Raw genomic sequence first — 24,448 nt, 5'->3', positions numbered from 1 at the left:
TATGGCATTATTTCCTGAGGTGTAGTGTTCAGAAGCCTTCCAAATATGGTTGTATCGTGGATCAGTACTAATGATAAGACAGTGGTGGTGAACCTGTGGTACGTGTGCCAGAAGTGGCACACACAGTGCTCTCTGTGGGCACGAGCCATCACCCCAGCTCAGCTCTGCCATGCATGCGCGTGCTTCCCGCCAACCAGCTGGTCATCAGGTCTCTGCTGCGCATGTTTGGGAGTGGGGCACATGCAGGGGACATGTGCATATGCACAAGGGGGGGCAGGATGCATGCAAGGAGGTGCACATTGCATTTTGGGGATTCGTACACACTTTCACACTCAGTCCGGAAAAGGTTAGTTATAAAGCCCTACATGGCATCGGACCAGAATACCTCCGAGACTGCCTTCTGCCGCACGAATCCCAGCGACCGATTAGGTCCCATAGAGTTGGCCTTCTCCGGGTCCCATCGACCAAACAATGTCGGCTGGTGGGACCCAGGGGAAGAGCCTTCTCTGTGGTGGCCCCGGCTCTCTGGAGTCAACTCCCTCCAGAGATTCAAACAGCCCCCACCCTCCTCGCCATCCGTAAAATGCTGAAGACCCAACTTTGCCGCCAGACGTGGGGATAATTAACACCTCCCCTTTTTTATTATGTTTTTGGCCTTACTGTATAATGGATTAGGTTGAATGTGTATGATTGTATAGTTAGGGTTTTTACTATGTATTAATGTTTTTTAAATCGATTTAACTTTCTACTATTGGATTTGTAATGTATTGTAGCACTGTTATGTTGTGAGCCGCCCCGAGCCTTTGGAGAGGGGCGGCATATAAATCTAATAAATTATAAACTATAACTATAAACTATAAACTATCACTGTTATATGAGATATTTTTGTCGGTGTGGGGCTCCATTTTACTTGTTATTTATATGTTTAGAAGTTTTGATCTAATTATAATGAATTATTTTCTTATGTGTATTATTCTTTTTGTTGACTACAGTATATAATGTGTAAGACACCACCTGCGCTGGTGTTGCCATAGGACATAATTACAGTAATCATACAAAGTTGATCGTTTTATTGCTTAATAGTGCTTTTTTAAATTGCAAACATGAAATCACTGCCTTGCAAGTCTTGATCTTGCAAACTTCCATTAACGATGTGCAATCTCAGTAGTTTGATTTTGTAAATCCTTGCAATTAACAAAGATGTAAATAGCTACTGGTAGCTGTTTGAACTTCGACCACTACTTTCAAGATACATAGTTTTCAAAATTATGTTTTTCTTTAAACCAAGGTAAATTTATTTGCCAAGTAAATTTACTTGTCCAGAACATTTTTATATGAAGAAATAGCTACAAGTAAATACTCCTCAAAATCAAGACTAGGAAGAGGATGATTGAAAAAGGTGCTAGAAGGCTTTTTATTGCACATTTTTAATGGACGATTCTGACACATTCTAATTAAATGTGATCATCATCGCATATCTTAGTGAGCAGGAGACTCAGTTTGTGCCAGGACATGTGATGGCTGTTGTATGGTCATGCAAATGTGCAGGTTACACTGAACATCAGTTACCAACAATATGCTGATGACACCTGTATCTCTATGTATAATCAGCATATTGTTGGTAACTGTATCTCTATGTATAATCAGCTCTGTATAGTCATCTCTATGTCAACTGCAGATGCTGTCAAAGTCTTGCCCTGCAGTTTGGTAACTAATAAAGTCTGGATAAGTAAAAATAAATTGAAATGAACCCTAGCAAGACAGTTCTTTGCAGTTTAGTTGCCATATCAGATTGCTCTTTAATGGATTCCAACTACCTCTGTGGGACAGGCCTGTGACTTGCAGTATTGTTGCATGATAGGTGAAGGCCATTACCAGAACAATCTTGGTATTGAACAATGTCAGCTGGTTACAGTTACAACTTTTCCTGGAGAAAAAGGACCTGGGTAGTCATTCCATATCACTACCAATTTCTGCAATGTACTCTACGTGAAAATGTCTTTGAAGTCCACCTGGAAATTACAGTTCATCCAAAATAAAATGGTGCGGATTATTAAAGTCTGCACTGGTTACCAGAAAGTTTCTGGATTGCAATTCAAAGTGTTAATTTTGAGTTATAAAACTTTACATGGCTAGGTACAAACGTAACCCATATAACTGAAACTCTGATCAGAATTGAATATGGTATGTCCAATGGTACCAGTGATTGAGGTAACTACCAGTTATATGTCTACTTCAGGAGGAAGTTTTGTTGGTTCAACTGCTTGCTTATTCAACCATTTGAGTTGCAAATTCTGTATCTGTTTTCTTCTGAACATCTTGTTAATGTATCAACTTAATACTGTATATACACTGCTCAAAAAAATAAAGGGAAACGTAACACAATATACCTCCAAGTAAATCAAACTTCTGTGAAATTAAAATGTCCACTTAGGAAGCAACACTGATTGACAATCAATTCCACGTGCTGTTGTGCACATTCAACTTTGTACAGAACAAAATATTCAATGAGAATATTTCATTCATTCAGATCTAGGATGTGTTATTTGAGAGTTCCCTTTATTTTTTTGAGCCGTATACTTCCTACAGTATACGTATGCATCTTTCTTTGATATTTTAGGTTGTCCATTTACTGTAGTACAATTAGTCCAAAAGAGAAGTGTCATGTTTCTGAATGATGATTACAACTTGTAAACAGCATAGTGCCCTTTACATTGCATGATCTCTTCTGGAGTTATATTTATGTATTTCAGATTATCCCTGTAGTGTCGACTACAGCAAAATATACTATTGGAAATTTATTTATGTGTTTGTTTGTCAAAGTGTAGGATAGTTGTTTATATAAAGATAACATAGAAAGTAATGATAAAAGAAGACAATATGACAGTATGACAGGGACAGTAGGCACAATGGTGCACTTATGCACGCCCCTTACAGACCTCTTAGAAAAGGGGAGAGGTCAACTGTAGACAATCTAAGGTTGAAGATTTGGGGGTTTGGGGAAGAAACAACAGAATCAGGTAGTGAACTCCAGGCATTGCTGAAGTCATATTTTCTGCAATCTTGTTTGGAGCAGTTTAAATTTAGTTTGAATCTATTACGTGCTCATGTGTTGTTGCAGTTGAAGGTGAAGTAGTCATTAACAGGAAGGACATTTTGGTATATGATTGTGTGAACTATGATTAGATTAATTTGGGGGCGCTGTAGTTGTAAATTGTCTAATTTCAGTATTTCAAGTCTGGTGGAGTAAGGTATTTTGTTGCAGGAGGTGGAGTGAAGGATTCTTCTTGAGAAATATTTGTGGATGCTCTCAATTGTATTAATGTCTGCAGGGCCACCATCAGGAATTTTGGGGCCCCATACAGCCTAAGTGTCTGCCCCGCCATTTTAAAACTATTTTAAGTCGCCAAGCCATTCCATCCCCCGGGGATCATTTCCCGCTTCACACCAAGCGAGGTGGTCCCATAGGCCAGTGTTTCCCAACCTTGGCAACTTGAAGATATCTGGACTTTAACTCCCAGAATTCCCCAGCCAGCAAATGCTGGCTGGGGAATTCTGGGAGTTGAAGTCCAGATATCTTCAAGTTGTCAAGGTTGGGAAGCACTGCCATAGGCTATTTCAGCAACTGGGTTAATCCGATTGTGTGGACTCGTCCAGGAGAAAGAAAGAAGCGGGAGTGACAAGGGAAAGAAAGATCCTGGCATCGGTCAGGCGGAGCGAGGCTTATTTACGGCTCCTTGGCACTTCTCCCTTCTTGTTGACAAAACCATGTGCTTTCTAGCGAGGGGAGAGGGGAGGGGGATCCCACACCCGGCAGCCACCGGAGAGGAGCTGGAAAGGACGAGGGGAGAGAAAAAGCAGGGTACCAGCAGTCAGGCGGGTGTCTTGAGGGGGCACTCCCATCTGGAAGGAAGGGAAGAAAGGCGAGGGCGAGCTAGGAAGGAAGGAAGGAAGGAAGGAATGGTAAAAGGGGCGATCAAGAGAGGAATGGGTGAATGGACGGAGGGTGGGAAGGAATGAAGGAAATGTGTGAAAGGGGAGAGTAAGAGAGGAAGGAGTGAAAGAAGGGAGGGAGGGAGGAAAGAAGGGAGGAAGGAGAAGGAAAGCAAGAAATGGAGGGAGGGAAGGAAAGAAAGAAAGAAAGAACAAAAGAAAGGGGGAAGGGACAGGAACAGAGGAAGGAAGGAAGGAAACTTATGAAAGGGGAGAGTAAGAGAGGAAGGACTGAAGGGAGGGAGGGAAGAAGGTAGGAAGGAGAAAAAAAAGAAGAAATAGAGGAAGGGAAGGTAAAAGAGAGAAAGAAAAAGAGCAAGAAAGAAAAAGAAAGAAAAAGAAAGAAAAAGAAAGAAAAAGAGAATGAAAGAGAAATAAAAAGAGAGAGGGGGAATAAAAAAATGGAAGGAGGGAAGGAAGGAGGGAAAGAAAGCAAGAGAAAGAAAAAAGAATGAAAGAGCAAGAGAGAAAGAGAGAAAGAGAAAGAAAGAAAAAGAAACGAAAGAAAGAGGAAAGAAAGAGAATGAAAGAGAAATAAAAAGAGAGGGGGAATGAAAGAAATGGAAAGAGGGAAGGAAGGAGAGAAAGCAAGAGAAAGAAAGAAAGAAAGAAAGATAAAGAAAAAAGAATGAAAGAGCAAGAGAGAAATAGAGAAAGAAAGAAAAAGAAACAAAAGAAATTGTGATTTTGACTATGCCGGCTCCCGGCTCCCCACAAACCACCTACCCCTCTACCGCAAGAGGGAAGCGCCCGAGGCGCCGGGTTCTTCCCTTTCTCCCTCGCCCGCATCCTTGCCACGGTGACTCACCAGGAGAAGGCCCACGCGGCTCCTCGGGGGGCCTTGCGGAATGCGGCGGCGGAAGCCCCCATGGCCAGCGCTGGGTGCGAGGAAGGATGCTTTCTGCGTGGGCGGAGGCCGAGAGCTGAGAAGGGCGCGCCTTGCCCACCCTCGCCGGAAGAGCTGCCCATCTAACAGTCCCGCTGCCCCATTGCCCGGCAGGGGATGATGGGCAAGGGACGCCTCGGGGAAGGAGGGCAGGGAGGGAAGGGAAGGAGGGGGCTGGCGGGGGTTTAGGAAAGGGGAGCCCACCGGGCACGAGGTAACACTGGCCGCGCGGGGCTCCGAGGCCAGCCTTGCAGCTCCTCGGCGGGAGAATCCGAAAGCCACCGGGAGAGGACTGGGCTCAGCAGGAGAAGCGCCCCCCCCCCCATTATTCAATTTCCCCGGCCCCGTGACACCACTCCCAGTAGTACCGGTCTATCGGCGGCCCTGAATGTCTGATATGCAATGCGAGTTCCATACAGATGAGCTGTATTCTACAATTGGTCTGACAAATGTTTTGTAAGCTCTGGTTAGCAATTCGATGTTACCAGAGAAGAAGCTACTCTGAAGAAGTTGGAAGTGTGAAAAAGGGCCATAAGTCACTTTTTTCAGCACTGTTGTAATTTTGAACAGTCGCTGTCAGGGTTCCAAATAATAACCCCATGGAAAGCAGAACTCCAAGGCAGGTAGATTTCTCAAAGAACAGTTTTATTGGAGATATCATATTGGCACAAACTGGTGAAAACTGACTCTTAAAGTTCCCATGGTTTTCACCTGATTAAAAAAAGTGAAAATTCCTTCTCTCCCCCCTCCCCCCCGAACAGTCATGTTATCCGATGAAGGTGCTAGCCAGTTGCTTGGGTACTTCACCCTTCCTTCTCCAGCCATCTGTTGGAATGTCCTTGATTCCCACAATAAACTATTTTGCTTTGGCTATAAAATCCCCATCTAACTATGTTCCGCCTCCCTATCTCTTCTTTACATTGTGGCAACCTGGAGCCTCCAAAATGGCCCCAGCCAGGTTCACTTAAGAAATGACAGTCACTATATATGGATGTAAATTGAAGACTACCTGTACTTTAAATTGTAATTATTATTTTAAAGATTTTTCTTATATTCAGATAGAATTGTCTTCCTCATAGATAGCTTATCAATAAAACCAATTCAAGTATCTTTTAACAGCTCAGTACTTGGATGCATAGACAATTTACATTTCTTTACTGCAGTTTAGCTGCCATATCAGATTTCTTTTCAATGGAGTGCTCCATAGTTACGGCATTTAGACTATAATTCTCTGCCAAAGCATCAATGCAGAAGCTACTCCAAAAACAAATAGGTTGTAAATCATGGGTGTCAAACTCGCCTCATCACATTGCTGTCACGTTACATTTCGTGACATTTTTCCCATTTTCAGAGCTGGGGCGGGTGTGGCCTGCACGTGACATCCTTATTGTAAACACTTTGTATGAATTTTGGTTTGGCACATCTGGGAATTTCCACCCATAGTGAAAGGGATTACAACAATATCCTTGAATTGTTGCAAAAGATATTGCTTAGCATGTAATAGTGAATAAAAAGAAGCTTTAAAACCACCACAAAACTCTGATGGCTCAATCATACCAACAATAGGGGCCACAGGTATAGTTGAGGGCTCCAATAATAACATATAGTAAGAAAATCAGCATTCATCAGATCTAGTTGAGCTTCCATGATGTAGATGGTAGCAACTTGTTCAGTCAATTATAAACCCAAAGTGCAGGCATATCTGCTTACTACAGGTTGCTGACTTTTGCAGTGCTGGAGTTAAGGAAATCATTCCAATAGCAATGTCTTTTCCTGTGTTTGTTTTTAACTGCATTTCTGATTATTTCAAATAAACAATAATTTTTCCAATAAAACAGCTACCATGCCAAGTTCTTTCTCAACACGGACAATTCTTTATTATTATTCTTTTCATTTGTTTCAATGCCTTTCCTTCCTGTTGAAATGTAAGGCAAAATCCACTTTTTAAAAACTCAATTCTACCATTGTTATAATTGCTGTATTTTCTCTACTCATCCAACAAGTAAAAATAGAGACAGGAGTATATGATTTTTTTGTTCTTTTGTTTTTCTTGCTACTTGCTTTATCCACATTTTTGGAAGAGCTAAATCTGCACAAATGACAATGTATATTGGTCTGCTGACTAACAGAGTAGCAATACAAGTTCACAGGAGCAATTAATCTGTCAGCAGTAACAATAACCTAATAGATCACAATACAGCCTGATACCGGTAGTAAAAATTCAAGGGGACTGAATATACTTTGTTGATTGGTCCCCTCACCTCTAAAAGCTTATTACACTCTTTAAAGATAAAATTATTTCATACATAGAAAAAAAGAAATTTAAGAAGACCTATTGCTGTGGAAACATGCACACAATTTTTGTGAAAGTAATTTTTATTTGACTACCAAAGGAAAGACTGGGAAAGGGAGAGAGAGAAAGAGAAAACACTACTTTGTTTCAGATTCCGAACAAAAAAGCAAAACTATTCAACAATAAAACAACAATCCTCAACCTTATTTTTCATATAATTGCTTATTCTCCATCAAAATGCACAGAACACAGAAACTCTATTTTAAATCAGCAACGTGATGAGATATATTCTAATACTAATGTAATACTTTAAAAGTCCATTATTTTCATTAATAACATAATGAAAAAGCATATGGTCAACACTTTCATTAGTTTTTCTCATTAACAACTTTTATTGTTAATTAACAAGGAGCTTTCAAGGCATATAATGAAGTCATTCTAGGGGCATTTCATATATCTTAATATCTCAGGGCAGCATAACCCTGCTTGTCTTTTGCAAGGAAAATAAAATCCTGGCTGTTTCCTTAAATATTTGGGTGAGGCGGTTAAACAAGCTTTGCTGGTTCACTGGCTTTATTGTTATTCTATTTCTGTTATTAAGTTGGAGGGGAAAAGCCATAGGTATATGTTATATGTACGATTGCTTTCATTGTTATTGTTTAATTCTTCTGGACTGTCCAGAATCTTTGCTTTGAACTGGATAGACAAATAAATTGTTTAAATAAATAACTAGAGGGACAAAAAAAACCCTCCAAAAAACCTTACATAGACATACACCTTTAATGTTCTATAAAGATATACATTAAAAGTCTAATCCTCAAAGGTATCCACCAGTGTCCCAAAGGCTCTTTTTCAAAATGCAACTGGATTTCCTTGGGGCTTTTTCCTTTGAAACCCTTTCCCTTCTTATCGAAGAAGCTTCTCAGTTCTAGTATCAGTGATAAACATACCTATTTCCATTTCTATTACCACCATTATTTACACTACTGCCCAACTACTTGTCCTCTATTTTTCACAGGATGGCTCCTCTTTCGCTCAGATACAACTAATTATGGGATGGTAGCCTAGCAATTAAAATCCCGGCCTTGTCAACTGGAAGACTGGCAGTTGTGGACCCAAGTACTGTATAATAGAATAAATTCCCATTCTTGCCCCAGCTTCTGCCAAGCTAGCAGTTCAAAAGTATGTAAACCAGGGCTGGGTTTCTTCCCTACTGGTTCGTAAGTGTGTGTTGTGTCAGACGTGTGCACTTTGTATGTGTGCACCTCTGCTTATGCTCAGAAGCTTTTGTGTATGTACAGAGGGTTATTGCCAGCCACTTTCAAGCAGTGGCGACCAGGAAACTGGTTTGGGGGCGTGGCAAGTTGGTCTTCACTACTGTTTTGGCAACCATGGCCAAATTTCTGCCATCAATTCGCATGAACCGGTCCAAACCAATAGCAACCCACCAGGAATGCAAACAAAAATAGATAAATAGTTGCCACTTTGGTGAGAAGGTAACAGTGTTCTGTGTGCCTCAGTGTACAGTCATGCCAGCCACACGATCATCTTTGGATAATTTAATTTAATTTAAATTTATTGAACTTTTAAGTTGCCCAATTCCTTGCGGACTCTGGGCGATAATGTTGGATTACTCAGCTAGTAAAGAGAGATGAGCAGTGCCTCTTAGAGTTGGACATGCCTGGATAGGAGAAGCGTTTACCTATTAAAGGGAGATCTAGCATTTTTTTTTTTGTGATACTTTGGAATAGCATGTGGGAATGGCCCAGGGAGAAGGGACAAAAAGAGCCAGCCAAAGGAATCATCAGATAAAATGCAATTTAGCCTGCAACAAGGATGTGGATGGGGTAAGAGCTGTGGTGGCGCAGTGGTCAGAAGACACTGGGCTATCCCAAGTAGATACCAATTCAAGTTTCTTTGAATTGAATGTGGGGGGCAGGTTGTCACAGTGAAATGGGGTTTTACAGCTTTTTGTAACAGAGCTATGTGAGCCTCAACGTAGACTCATGTTCGCCACATGACCATGATAGTATCTTTGGGCAACGTTGTTCTCTCTGCCAAGAAATGGAAATGAGCTCTGACACCTAGAGTTGGACACAACTGGACAAAGGAGGCCTTTACCTTTTTTACAATGGAAGAATGGAAAGTGTAGCTGATGGAAGTGGTGGAGATGGCAAAATTGATAGCCTTTATGAAAGAAAATTGTCTAATTTTATTTCTATTTGGAAACCACTTCTATATTTTTTGTAAGAAACTGAAATAAATTAAAAGTTGATTATACGGAAATAATGTAGATAATTGAAAACCTCAGTTCTATTTCTTTAATTCATATCCATACCAAGAAAAGTCTGGTCATTCTTTTTCTATCTTTTTTATTTGCACTTCGACTTTTTTCTTTATTGAACTTTTTTTTTTAAATCCCCATTTATCTTTAAATCTATATTTTTATGAAAATCAATAAAAATATAGATATATTGTATATGGGATGAACTTTTTGTAGTACTTTGCTCCTGAATCCCTGATATTATAGTATGTTACTTATAATGTTTATATTCCATTCTTAAAGGTATTCACTTTTAATATCAGGGATTACATTTTATGTTTGCAACAATGGAGCAAACAACTTCTCCATCCAAATAAACATGAGCTGAATGAGGGGGGAAATCAAATTAGCAAACCTGTATTCTCACACATAAGCTTTCCAAATTAGGTTTCACCTGTCAATTAAATGCAGTCTGGTTACATCTGAATCACTATGCAAAATACAACAAATTGTAACAAATAGTTTGAGTATCCTTAGTGAAAGAAGTTGACATCTTGCTTTGTTTTTGAATAAACAATGAAGTTGTCAATATTACACTAAATATGTATCCTTAGATTCTAGTTACGTTCCATTGTGGTACAAGCATCAACTGAAAGGCAACGTACCTTCCCTTATATAGCAAATTGTTATTACCACATTCTACAGACCAGAAAGTAAAACGGACACGTTTTTGCCAAGTTTCCTTGGTTTAAAACAAATTTTAACAGGAATTGGGATAAAGGCCTTCTAGGTCCAAGTGCATCTCTTTTTTCCAATGAATGCTTGGTCAACATGACCATGCCATTAATGCTTCACCCAAAGTTAATCTTTAATAAACGCAGTTTGAATAAGGCTGCCTTGTTCACTTTAACTATGTAATTAACGTATGCTAATTACTGACCATCTCTTTCTCCGCCTCACCTGCGGCATCCAGAAGGGCAAACAGAAAGATTTTCAGACTTTCCAGCAGATTTAGTGAAAGATCTGTAGAGTTTCAGCAAAGCCCAGCATTATCTGAACATGTAGATTACTATAAATTATTATAGTCACTTACACCTGTTTGTTAAATGTTTGTCTATATTCCTTGAAAAAATCTTGATATATTCCACTGTGCAACAAGCACAGTGTGTTTAGTAGATATTAGGTTTATGCTTGAAATTTATAGAACGACATTTGTATATGTTCTGATTAGTATAATGTTATTTCAACACACAGTGAACACAAAGAGAAACCAGAGGATTAACTAACCCATAAACTACATTCTGCAACATATATAAAAGGCAGATTACTATATCACTCATATAATTTCTTCCATTTTACTTTGGTTTTCATTTTTTCTTCTCCTTTGTTTAAGCCAATATTAATTGAGAAGACAAAATCAGTAATTTATGAGCTATGATCTAGATTCTAGCTGTATGACAGGTATCTACCCCAAACTGTTGTGCTTTATAAATGATATCCATTTCCCACCCTGGAGCATTGTTCTTTGTATCCCCATTGGTTGGGACACACATCAGAACATTAACTCTGATTGAGATTGAGCCTCAATTTGATATCTAAAGTGTCTGAATAAATACATTACAGGTGTTTCTTTAGTTGCCAAAATTATTACCAAAAATTATCCCATTTTTAAATAAAACAATATGACAACATTATTGATATTGATTACAGACCTTGATGCTAATTGAATTTACATTGCATGTGAAAGTGAATAAAATAAATTAGTGTGTGCGTACATATGAACATACTTTGGACTCAAACATCTTTAATACGTTTTTTAGCATCTAAGCCTCTTGTAACATACTATCACATGCAAAGCAAAGAAAATGCAATCAGTAGAAACAATGTATCATAAAGAACTCAAAGTAAGTTTGTAAATATTTGAAATCATGACAATTCAGTGAGACTTGTCCATTTAACTTGTTTAGGTTGTATTTACACACTTGTTTTTCTTATCCTATGTCCAATTGCATTTCATTTATTTTGCCATTGAATTATTGGGCAGCTTATTTTTAGTTAGCTATTAATCTGTTTTGGCTATGACCAAAAGTGCTGACTGCTTTTATTTCATTTTCCAGTTCACTGAGCTTATCTCTGTATGCCTGAACCAATTACAGAGTGGGTTCTGACATGTCCATTTCTGTCTTAAAAGCATAGACCATTGAGTATATCAACAAGCTGAAAAAGGTGAAACAAAATGAGACATATTAACATATAAAATGATTTAATATTTAAAAAATTTATTGCAAAAGCAAACTTTGAAATATGTACTGCACCACATATAAATATCAGCGTATTCAGATTATTGCCCATTTCATTGCATCACAAGCAGAATAAAGGAAAATACACATGATTTCTACAAAAATATTGGAGAATTCTCATCATGTATCTTTTTGCTTACAAAAAAAATATCTGAATTTATGAAAGATAATCAGTGGAATAAGAAATGAAAGAATCCCTTGACACATAGTTAATTATAATTCAACTAAGTAATCCAACCATTATTTACTATTCATATTTGGCCTATATACTTGATCGTGATGGGTAAAGCTTACTTCGTATACAAAAGTTTTCAAAACTGTGCAAAGCTTACCTGTTAAGTTTGCAATTTTACAAATGCTTACCTTAGAATAACCCTTTGAGTGTAACTTATAAGCTTTGTACATTAATTTAACAATTTTACATTAAGTCTCTTATTTGTAGTAGTGTTAAAGCAGTTTAATATGCTACAAATTGTTTAACAAAATCCTAATTTATCCATTCATTAAAGCTATACCTGTGTAGCATGCGTTATTATTCTTTCAAAGACTTGCATTTAAAAGGACACACTCAGAATCTGAAATATAAACTCCACACCTAGTTTTCTCATTGTTTGTTAGGCAGATTAATTTAGTACCCCTGTAAAGATCCCTAGTGTTTGTAATAATGTCTGATAGCGCCTTTTAAAAAAGAAAAAAGAATGTTACTGGTTTGATTTGAATCCAGTTTCCACTAAAAGCATAATTGAACCTGCACATTAATTAAGATAATAAGGATGGAGGGAGGAGGATGCAAACAAGAGGGGCGTCAGACCGACTAGTCAACATTTTTTTAAAATAGGAGACACCATTCATCTGCGCTCAGCATTCTCTTCAGGGGTTGAAGTCTGGTTGAAAAGGCTAATGGAGACAGACTTTTTTCACCGGCATCCATATTTGTGCTAACTTGAGGAAGGTTGGTTAAACTGTTCAAAGCGGAGAGGTGGCATTTTTCTCTGAGCATCTTCGCTTTCCCATCGCCTCTTCCGCCCTCCCGCTTGCTTCTCGCGCATCCTTCCACTGCCTTCCATCTAGCACAGCTGCCACGCCTTACAATAATACCGCACTCCACAGCCAACTGGGGGGGGGGAGGTTGGAGAGGGAGGGGAAGTCAGGCTTTTAAGAGACAAGAGGCCTCCGGGGCGGCCCCTCCCCGTAAATTGGGGTTCCAGCCCTTCCAGGCAAACCGTCCGTGTCAGTGAGGGAAACAGAGCAGGGGGAGACGCGGCTTTGGAGGCGCTTGCTTAACTGCGCCGTATCCCCATTCAACTTGCACCCCTCTGCGCGCGCAGGGGCGCGCGTCGCCCGTATTCCCGTCTCCACGGCTGGAAGTTGCTCGCGCCTTTCCAAACTGCGTGAGGGAAAGCGAGGCAGAAAGGAGGAAACCCCCCCGCCCCCACCCGTCCTGCCGCTAACCAACCTCCGAGGCTCCCACCCGCTCCACCCCGCCCGCCCGGCGTTACCTCTTTCCTCCTGCTGGGCGCCCCCGGGCGCGTGAGGAGAGCGGTCTCTTCGCACACCACCACCACGTCTTCCACAAAGACGCAGTCGGGCAAGCTCTCGTCACTGGGCAGCTTCAGCACCTGCAGCCCCAGCTTGTTCTTCAGGACCCCCACGTAGAGCTGATGCTCCCGCTCGGCGCGCGCGAAGTCCACCTCTTTCGCCTTCTCCTGCCTCAGCGCCTGCTGGCACAACGACTCCGGCAGCGCCCGCACCACGGCGTGACTGCACCGCCCGAAGCTGGAGGGGCCGCCGCTCAGCCCTGCCATGTTCGCAAAAAGGGAGTCGGGTGGGTTTAAAAGACGGCAGGCCGACCGGGAGAAATAGCACAACCCCCGCCCTCGCGCCTCTGGCTTCCGCGCGCTGTAGCCGGCACCGCCGTGAAGAGAGCGCAGCTTGTTTGCCAAGCGTCCCCCTCTCTTCCCGGAGCTAGCCTGAAATGGCCTCCCTTCCCTCCCGACAGGAGGAGGTGGTCGCGAGCGCGCTTAAAAGCCGGATTGGCCACGCCTTTGCTATAGAGTACCTACATCATGCTCCGTGTTCAAAGAAGCGTCCATTGGCCGGCTATTTGGGGTTGAGGTACCTGGTTGGTTCACAGGCGCCGAAATGGCCTCGCGCCGATTTCATAGCATTGGGAGGAACCTTGGGGAAACACGCCGGTTGTTTTAATGGCATCCCTGTTCGAAGGCCCATCCGTGGCAGATGGCGATGCTTGGGCTCGCCCTGATGGACTTACAAAGAAGCAGAGCTTTTCAAATGCACAGAAGTTTGTAGAGAGTCTTGGTCATCCAGGTCATGGTTGTGGCAAATGTGCTTTTTCGGGAGGCAACTGGTCTCCCTTGTTTTTTTGTTTTTCCTTTGAAGACGTTTTGCTTCTCATCCAAAAAGCTTTTTAGCTCTGACTGGATGGTGGAGAATGGAAGGATTTATATTCCTTGCAGACAGATGGTCATTTGCACCCTTAGGGGTTGCCTAAGAGAAGATAACTTTCCCATGGTGTTAGGAACTAAATAAGAACATAAGAAGAGCCATGCTGAATCAGGCCAAAGCCCATCAAGTCCAGCATTCTGTGTCACACAGTGGCCCGCCAATTGTCCATGGGGATCTTGAGCAGAAAGAGAAGGCAAGACCCTCCCTTTCCCCTGACCCCCATCAAATGGTACTCAAGGGAATCCTGCCTGCCTCAAGCAACATAGAGGCGGCACATGGACATCCGTTTCAATAACCATCTATATGCTTGGCATCCATGAATCTGTCTAATCCTGCCTTGAAGCTATTAAGGCTGACAGCTGTCACGACCTCTTCTGGAAGTGAATTCGATAAACCAACGACCCTCTGGGTGAAGAAATATTTCCCTTGATTTGTCCTCACTTTCTTACCTATGAGCTTTAGGGAGTGCCCCCTTGTCCTAATATTGTGTGATAGAGAAAAGAATAAATCTTCTACTCTGGTGCTTTGGAACATATTTTTACAATTCAACAAATCAGGCATTTATAGTGGATGTGTCTTCTGACCTTCCTGCCAATCAGCTTAAAGCTCTTTTGGGAGAATTGGCGCTAGACTTATGGTTGGGGGTCACCACAATATGAGGAACTGTATTAAGGAGTCGCGGCATGAGAAAGGTTGAGAACCACTGTTTTAGAGGGTCGTGGAAGCACTTGGAGGCTTTATCCAAAATATAAGATACCTCCAAGATACAGATAAACCGCTACATACTTCAATGATCCTCTAAAAGAACAATTAAAACTTGGACCACATGTTTTCTGAATAGTTTTTATCCCAGAGCTATAATTGCACTCAACAATGAACTAAAGGGTCACCACCAGTGAGTTGTTGGAAGCATTACTTGGTCTTTGTGTGGATGTTTGAGTGGTTCAGGGTGTAGAATTTGTGGTGGGTAAGCACGTGTTTTGGGATTGTTATGTTTATTGGGCCTGGTCTTTTGGCATTATGTAAATTTCATTCAATGGATATACTATATATATACAGTGGGGTGAAAAGTATTTAGTCAGACACTAGTTGTGCAAGTTCTCCCACTTAAAAAGATGAGAGAGGCCTGTAATTGACATCATAAGTAGACCTTAACCATGAGAGACAACATGAGAAAACACATCCAGAAAATCACATTGTCTGATTTTTAACGAATTTATTTGCAAATTATGGTGGAGAATAAGTATTTGGTCTTCTCATCTTTTTAAGTGGGAGAACTTGCACAACTGGTGGCTGACTAAATAATTTCCCCCCCAGTGTATATACATACAATGACAATAAAGTAAAGTATAAAAGGATGCAAATGACCAACTATCTGCAAGGAATATAATTATAATAATTATAATAATATTAGCGGCCGATAAGGTCCCACAGAGTTGGCCTTCTCCGGGTCCCGTCGACTAAACAATGTCATTTGGCGGGCCCTGGGGGAAGAGCCTTCTCTGTGGCAGCCCCGGCCCTCTGGAATCAACTCCCCCCAGAGATTAGAATGGCCCCCACCCTCCTTGTCTTTCGCAAGTTACTCAAGACCCACCTTTATCGCCAGGCATGGGGGAACTGAGACATCCTCCCCCAGGCTTTTAGATTTTATGTTTGGTATGTATGTGTTGTATGGTTTAAAATTGTTGGGGTTTTAGATATGTTTTATTTTAATATTAGATTTGTCTCACTGTTATATTGTTTTTGTATTACTGTTGTGAGCCGCCCCAAGTCTTTGGAGAGGGGCGGCATACAAATCTAATTAATAATAATAATAATAATAATAATAATAATAATAATAATAATAATAATAAAAATCCTTCCATTCCCCACTATCCTTTTAGAGCTGAAAAAGCCTCTTGGATGAGAAGTGAAATGTCTTCAAAGAAAAAACAAGAGCAGTTTCCTCCTGAAAATGTGTATTTTAGACTTTCAAATGCATGATAAGTTCTTTCTCAGCATAACAGCTTAGCCAGGTTAAAAAGAAATTGTATACTCTACTCCATGCCCTGCCTGCTGCTGAAGATAGTTTGAAGGAGAGCCTGTGTACAAATGTCACACTTGTTCCTTTTGGTAATATCACAGATTTGTGCTTTGTGGGGGGCAGTGGGGGGGTGCTCCCAGTTCAGACTGGTTCTTCGAACCGGTAGTGCTAGCGGTGGAAGGCTCCGCCCACCCACCTGGGACGCTTCTGCGCATGAGCAAACCGGCAGCAAAATTATTTACAATCCACCACTGGGAGGGAGGGATAACCCTGCTAAAAATGAACCGGAATGTGTCCAGATTGTCTTAATAACTTGTGAAGAATAAAAATAATTTAACACCTGCTACATTTGGATATAGACTGGATGAAAATCAGCCTTTTCATCAACTTACAGTAATCAACGTTGCCAATATTGAAACCTGGTGACTTCTATTAATATTGTACCCTGTTCAACTATGAAATCACTCAAATCATTTTATGTTTTCATTAAATTGTCTTTGTTGCTTAAAGATTTCCTTTCCTTTCCTTGCACTGTAACAATTCAGTATTATGTAATATATTCACATATACTTCCCATTAAGTTCCATAGTTCAATTTCCAAATAGCTACCTGTAAATTTAAGCCTTAATATATGTTTGGAAATTCTGGACTTTTATTTAAATTTTGAAAGTTGAAAATTGCCATTCCAAAAAAGGCTTTTTACTCTATAGTTTTCTGTAAGTGAATATAGAACATGTTCTCTTCTAGATCAATATGTACCAGAGAAAACTAGACTACAGAATTTTGTACTTCCCTGCTTTCATTTACTGGAATATTGTTAGGTTATTTTTTATTGTCTGTTATGGCACAATACTCTTCAGCTCTAACTCTTTATCTTTTCTGGATATACTTCAAATGAATATGTAAGATTAATTTATAAGGATATTTTCATATATTAGCAGGACACACACAAAAAGTGATGTATAACCTTAAAATAAATGTTTAAAATGTTTAAACATTTTTAAGAAGGGGAGGGAGAAAGAAGAGGAGCAAATTTATGTCTCACCCCTTATGATTCAACTCTGTACACTCTGTGCTACCACTGAAACCACCATGGACTTCAACCTTCCCTCCTCCCAATGTTAATTCTCCCATCAAAAGATTGCCCATTCCTTGTTTATAAGAAATGTATAATGCATGAAAAACCAGCATTCTGATCCTCACAAGAAAAGACTAAGGAGGAACCTGTGTTGCAAGATGAGATCTAATTAGAGAACCAGTGACCTATCGAGTCACCCTTTCAGAGGCATTTTCCTACATAAACAGAGAAACTGAAAGGCTTTAGGCATATTGCTATTGTTTTTGGTTTTAAACCAAAGCAATAGTGGTTATTCTGTTTATTTAAGTAAGGAAATGTCTTTGAAAGTATGACCTAGTGGATCACGGGTTGACTTGTTAGATTTATTTACCCCTTTGTTTATGAATTCTCCCACACATCCTGACATTTGATGTTATCTCTTGACCATGACTTTCCCCTCCCTTTCCACATGGTGTAATTATGCTGACAATATTTATTTATTTGTTTTAAACACAGTGCTGCACATTGCTATTCTCAACTCAGAACAGTTTAGAATCCTTGCCAACTTCTCCATTGAATTGTAAGAATCTATCAGAGAAAGTTTAAAAATAGAACCATGTAACTTTCTGAGGGTCGAGGCAGGTCCAATCTATCTGATCTCTGATTGCCAAAGGAAGGGGTGAGCTACACTCAATTTTGGAGTAGGAAGCACTTGATAACTGAAGCAGGAAGGGCAAAAACTGAAGTATACTGGTTGACATATTTGATTGACACTAGAGAAGTCCAGTTTCTACTCCATCCTCAGCCACAGCCATTAACTTGGTGACTTTCAGCTCAACCTATCCCACAGGGTTATTCTGAATAAATGTAGGAGAATGCAGCACTATGTACTGTATGTGCCTTGAGTCTCTGAACAAAGATGTGATACAAATACATATATATGTTTGTGTGCCAGAGAAGAAGCACATAAAGCAATTTAAAAAAATATATCCAAGGCTTTCTTCATGCACCTTAAAATTGTGGCTTCTTTAAGAGCCACATGATGAGTTGGGTTGAGGGAAGGAAAGAGGGAGAGATTGCAGGACTGGATGGGAAAATTCACATTGAACATTGAAAATGAAAGATCATGTGACTATATCCAGGAGCACAAAAACAGCCACAACATTCCCAAATAATGTGAATGTCCCTCGGGAATAATTCTGAGTTACCGTACATTGGTTCAAAATCTGCTGCCCTGTGATGCACTGTTTCTCCCAGTTAAAAGTCATGACAACAAGAGTTTTATACATGTTATATAATTGTCAACTGACCAAAGACAAAAGCAGAACCAGAAAGAAATGTTCTTTATGGATGAGTTCTGAAGTACAACACTAGGGTCAATAATGTTTAGCTTCATTGACTGCAAAGATTCACGGCTGCTGAATTTATTTTGGCTCCACAAACAGAAATTGAGAAGGTTTTGTGTTATGGTGAGAAACAGAGGCAAGAGTCTATAAAAGAGCATATCACATCTATTTTAAACAATACATACTTTACGCATTCTTGTTTCTGAAATAGTGCTATTATTGGCTTTCCTTTCAAATGTAGTAAGTTTTAAAAGAAACCATTATGTATAATAAAAATTATATGGGCCTGATGGATGCTTCCTGACCTTCTCCCCATCCTTCCACCCTCATCTGCTTGGCCTTAAAAGCTACTTTAACTACAGAAACTCTAAATGAGGCACACTCCAACCATAACAATCATTTAACACTATATACACAAAACAACTCCGAGTTTGCGGAGAGGGGCGGCATATAAATCCAATAAATCTAACTATAAAATTCTGGGGCCCATATCTGAAGACCTTGAATCAACCAGGTGTTAGTAGCCTTCCTGAACTGTAAAAGGTCCTAAACTGTAAAAGGTTGGGAGCTGTCCTAATCCTAGAAGTATTCCAGAAGAAAGGCGTTCTTACAAAGAAAGGCATTGTTTTCTTTAGGAGTAAGGACATACAGTATTAGTTTTCTTTAGGAGTACCAACATATCATTTTAAGCATATGATTATGGTAACTAAGACATTCTTTTATTCAAATACAGTAATCCCTTGCTACTTCGCGATTCATCTTTCGCGGATTTGCTCTTTCATGGGTTTTTTCAAAGGGAAAAGAATATCGGGGCAGGGACGGTTTGTGTGTGTGGTGGTGGGAACTGTTGTGGTGGCCTCCTTCAGCCCATGCGGTAGCTGAGAGAAGCTGGTCTCTCTCAGCGGTCAGCAGCGGTGGGTTGTTAACAATACAGGGAGGGTTTAAAAGTCCAAATACCCATTAAATACATTAAAAAAATATCTTTCCTCTACTTTGCAGAAATTTGTTTTTCGTGGGTGGCCTTGGAACGCATCCTCCGTGAAAAACGGATCACTGTAATATGTTACATGCTCTTTGCATATCCAACAGGACTGTCTTGCTACTGCATTGCTCTAGAACAGCATTTCCCAACCTTGGCAACTTGGTATATTCATGAAGTGATAGAGTTGCCACCACAGTTGACAAGCTGATCCACTTAACGTTTAGGTCAACTGTTGATTCAGCAGAAATCTCCAATTGCAATTGGAGTATTGAAGTCTTGCAATATTTCCCTTGGAGCTATCAAATGGGCAGTTTCCTATTGACAGGATGCTGAATCACCTTGCTCCCACCAAAAATTCAGGTTGACAGTGTGACTTTTCTCACACGGTCAACAAGTTTGATTCATTTTTCCTGCAAATATAGAAATAAATTGCTATTGTATTATTAGCACTTTAAAGTAAATTGAATTATATTTTATGATTTGGAGCCATACTTAATTTAATAAATTAAATGTGATTCAGTAACTCTAACAAGATTAGATAGGACAAAAATATTATTTCAACCTTTTTTTGTAAGAAATCTTTCTTTAATGCATTTCTATTAGTTATGTCAGCTTGCATTCATATTGCTACAAAAAACCAGGCTTTTAAAATTAAAATAGTAGAATACAGAAAACAGTAATACCTAAGAAGTATAGTGCTTATATAATGAAGAATGAAAACCTAAGTATATCACAGTGATTAAGATAACTTGACCATGACAACCCTGAATTAACAGAAAACAACTCCATATAAAAAGTGCCGCTAACAATAAAAATTAATTGAATTCTTAAGCTTACATATCTCAACCATATAGAAGCATATTGTATTATTTTATTTTTAGAATACAAAGACATTTTAAAAATAGATCACAAGCTGAGTTTCTGCATCTATTCCTTAAAAATAGAAGATTGAGTCTCTTTTTAATTCTTTTAATTACATAAAATTATCCTCTTGTGACTTGGGTTTAATTAAAAACAAACCTTTTCACGTAATGACAAACTACATTTCAGAAAAATACTTCAGGACTGTATTAGCTCAAGAGGATCAATCTACTCTAGTTAAGAAAATTTCCTGAGTGGTCAAACCCTCTTGAAAAAAACAGCAAGATACTTCTGTAATAAAACCATTGTCAAATTCCAAGGAATATGAATTTTAATACACTTCAATGCTCTCCCCAGAGTAGTTTTGGACAGTCCATACAAAGAAGTCTCTTATCAGCTAAAACATGCTAACTGTAGACAAAGGGTATTGAAACTACAGCTCATATTCTGTTTCACTCTATTTTCCATAAGAATCTAAGGACCCTCTATTTATTTATTTATTTATTTATTTATTTATTTATTTATCTATCTATCTATCTATCTATCTATCTATCTATCTATCTATCTATCTATCTATCTATTTATTTATTAGATTTGTATGCCGCCCCTCTCCGCGGACTCGGGGCGGCTCACAACAAAGCATAAACAAATTGTAATAAATCCAAATAAAATTTGAATATTTAAAAAAGTTTAGAAAGAACCCCAATATACTAACAAGCACACACACAAACATACCATACATAAATTGTACATGCCCGGGGGAGATGTTTCAGTTCCCCCATGCCTGATGGCAAAGGTGGGTTTTAAGAACTTTACGGAAGGCAGGGAGAGTAGGGGCAGTTCTAATCTCCGGGGGGAGTTGGTTCCAGAGAGTTGGGGCCACCACAGAGAAGGCTCTTCCCCTGGGGCCCGCCAACCGACATTGTTTAGTTGACGGGACCCGGAGAAGGCCCACTCTGTGGGACCTAATCGGTCGCTGGGATTTGTGCGGCAGGAGGCGGTCTCAGAGGTATTCTATCTCCTTACCTGGTAAAATACCTGGGAAATTCTAAGCTTTTTTTATGTACAATTTTCATTATCAGATCACTATGATCCACTCTGCTTGGACATAGAGAAATTGTTATGCTGCTTGCAAAATATGATTTTGCCCATAAATGAACCTACCCCAGATTATAATATATTTTTATCCTGCTTTTATTTTAATTTTAATCTAATTAAAATTTATTTTAAAATCTGTAATTAGGACCTTAGACTTTAATATGAATATTGTAAATCCTTCCCCTCCTCCACTTCCTCCATAATATTTCTTCAAAAATTGTACTCATAAATTAGTGATTTGAAACCAAAACAGACTACAGTTGGCAAAATGAGATTATGTGAATTAAATAATCTTCTTATTTTTATGCCATAAAAATTGTAATATCCATCCTTTTTAAAACATTCCTGGAGGATCAAATTAACAAGTCATTCTGACAAATGAATTTTATTTTTAAATCAGAAGTAAATATTTCACATTTGTAAAAAATTGTATCTATTGAGTCTCTAAAACTGGATATTTTAATTCTTTACTCCAGAATGGAAATATAAAACATAGAGATTTCCTTTTTCTTTTTAATTCCTTATAACATTTAATTGTTGCTTTTCAGTGCATACAATTCTACTGCTCTCCATTTTTTTTTAGAAAAAACAAGTTTTTAAAACACTCCTATCTAACTGAAAAGCTTTGAATTAAGTTAAAATATCCTAGATTATATGTTGATAGTTTGTAAAATATAGTTTAGAGAAACAGCTATGATATTTTTCAGGAATGTTCTTAATGGGTAATAAAAGTTAATTAGCACTATAATTAGAGATATTTATTATCCAAAAAATAATATATTTTCCGTTGCAATATTCATATCACTCTGAGATACAAACTATAATAGACTGTGGGAATAATCTTGTTGAGAAGAAAGAAACAACAATAAAATAAAATAAATTTGAGTCTGAGGTAGGAATGTAATTTGAAAAAATGCCTCAGGTCCGACCATCCCATATTAATTCTAAAGGAAAGGAGGAGAGAGGTACATCCAGACTTTCAATATTTTGTTACTGTAACTATAATAAAAGTAGTATTAGTACATGTTGTTCTAAACTTAGTCAGAATTCCAGTTGTAAGCCACTGTGGTCCTAAGTCGAGGCACTACATGAACTGAACCTGATTTTTCAGCCATTTTTATGGCAGCTGTTAATAAATCTTGTAAGTCTAAATCCACTCTCCTAAATGGGCATTTTTTGCCTTTCAATCAGAAGTCCCCAAACCCTGGCCCACGGACCATTACAGGTCCATGGCAGTAGTGGGTTCTAAAACCCATTGCAACTGGTTTCTGCTCATGCACAGAAGCGTCCCAGGCAGGTGGGCAAAGCCTCCCACCGCTGCCCCTACTGGTTCGCAGAAATGGGCCGAACCAGGAGCAACCCGCCGCTGGTCCATGGGTTGCTATTCCTGTGCGTTCTGGTTCATATTAGGAACCAGAACGCAAAGCTAGAGGTGAGTGGCAGGCAAACAAGCAAAGCTTCATCTGTATTTGCAGCCGCTCCCCAGTGCTAGAAGCACTTCCTCAGCTCTACCTCAAATTATTAGGCATCAGATTCTCAGAGTATAAATCCTGTAAACTGCACATGCAAGGAATCTAGGTTGCATTCCACCCCTCCTCCTCCTCCACCACCACCACCAATCTGTTGTGGTTGGCTCTGGCCCAGCTCCTGCACCAAGAAATGTGGAGGTGGATGCAGGGAAAACATTAACATGTCATAGACCTGTTTTATTACTGACAGAGTCAGGTAGTGCAGTTTCCTCAGACGAAGAAGAAGGTGGGGGTGACTTGGAAGAGGGGAGCTTGGCACACAGCCCAGGAAGCCAATCTCCATTATCTTTGGTTAGACCCACGCATGTGCAGAATTATGCATAGAAGAGACCAATTGAAGAAATATTACAGGAGATAAGAGAGGCCATCTGTATTTGGGTGGGGCTCCAGTAATTAGAGCTGCTGATATAACTGGCATGGCCGTTGTGGAAGATTATCTAATCGTTGTTCTTCAGGACTGTGCCTTGCTGTTTCCGGACTGTGTTTGTTGATTTTTCACGACTTTGAAACCAAAGCAGAGCAAAGTGTGTGTGTTTTCACTTCGTGGAAGAAGGAGGGCTGTGACGTTCCTTCACAGCTGCTAGCTAAGTACTTAAGGACTGATTAAGCACTTAGTACCAGGTTGTTTTGGGACAAGTGCTCTTTGCAATACAAAAAGGGTGCTTTGTTTCTTTTGAATTTTTGTGATAAAGAACATTGTTTTTGAACTTTCAAGTGTGTGTGTGTGTCTGAAATTTGTACCCTTGAATTTTCGGGAGACTCATACCATAGAGCCCGGCAGAACACCAATCATTGGAAAATTTGTCTTACACAAAACTGGTCCCTGGTGCCAAAAAGGAGATTTCTGCATTAAATGACTGGTCGTAAATCAAGGACTACTTATATTCATAATTTTGGATTCCTAGACTGATCAACCTAAAATTCCATATCAATTTTAAAACTGTTAATAAACATAATGATTATATCCCATACTATATTTGTGTAGTCACTATTATTGGTTTCCCATATTCTAGGCTTCAAATGTGTTGACTGACACATTTGCCAATGCTATCTGTAATTTTTCCAACTTGTTTCAAATTGGTCTCTTAATTTATTTAAAAGCATTTACATGGAAATTGACTATCTGAGGTACCAGATTTTCAGGTAGATAAAATATTTAAAAGGTTAGTTTCCCAGCAAGACAGCCGTTTCGTGGTAAACGTATGAAATTGTTGATAAATATAGCATAAAATATAAGATGGAAAAACTTTTTAGTTTAGGCTAGTTTAGTTTAGGCTTTCACCAGTCAAACCCTGGGAAGAAAGCCAGAAAGTAGCTTGTAAACTCATAGTTATTATTCATTAGAAAAGCA

The 24,448-nt window shown here is 39.4% G+C and overlaps 1 protein-coding gene and 1 long non-coding RNA gene across 2 annotated transcripts in view; one reads left to right on the top strand and one right to left on the bottom strand.

Annotated features, from left to right (window-relative positions):
- The window catches only part of DDAH1 (dimethylarginine dimethylaminohydrolase 1), a 63,745-nt gene extending 49,931 nt beyond the window's left edge, over window positions 1-13,814 (bottom strand). The window contains exon 1 of the mRNA XM_070746624.1: window positions 13,235-13,814. Within this exon, the coding sequence (XP_070602725.1) occupies window positions 13,235-13,540 (306 nt within the window). The 5' untranslated portion in view covers window positions 13,541-13,814. The remainder of the gene's footprint in view (window positions 1-13,234) is intronic.
- LOC139164465 (uncharacterized) lies at window positions 12,611-16,733 on the top strand. The gene is made up of 2 exons (XR_011558623.1): window positions 12,611-12,687; window positions 16,085-16,733. It is a non-coding gene; the product is annotated as an uncharacterized lncRNA (long non-coding RNA).
- The last annotated feature ends 7,715 nt before the right edge of the window (window positions 16,734-24,448 follow it).

This window comes from Erythrolamprus reginae, chromosome 3 (genome assembly GCF_031021105.1).
Source record: "Erythrolamprus reginae isolate rEryReg1 chromosome 3, rEryReg1.hap1, whole genome shotgun sequence".
Lineage (NCBI taxonomy): Eukaryota > Metazoa > Chordata > Lepidosauria > Squamata > Dipsadidae > Erythrolamprus > Erythrolamprus reginae.
Note: the sequence above shows the minus strand (reverse complement) of the source record. Positions and strands in the feature narration are given on the sequence as shown.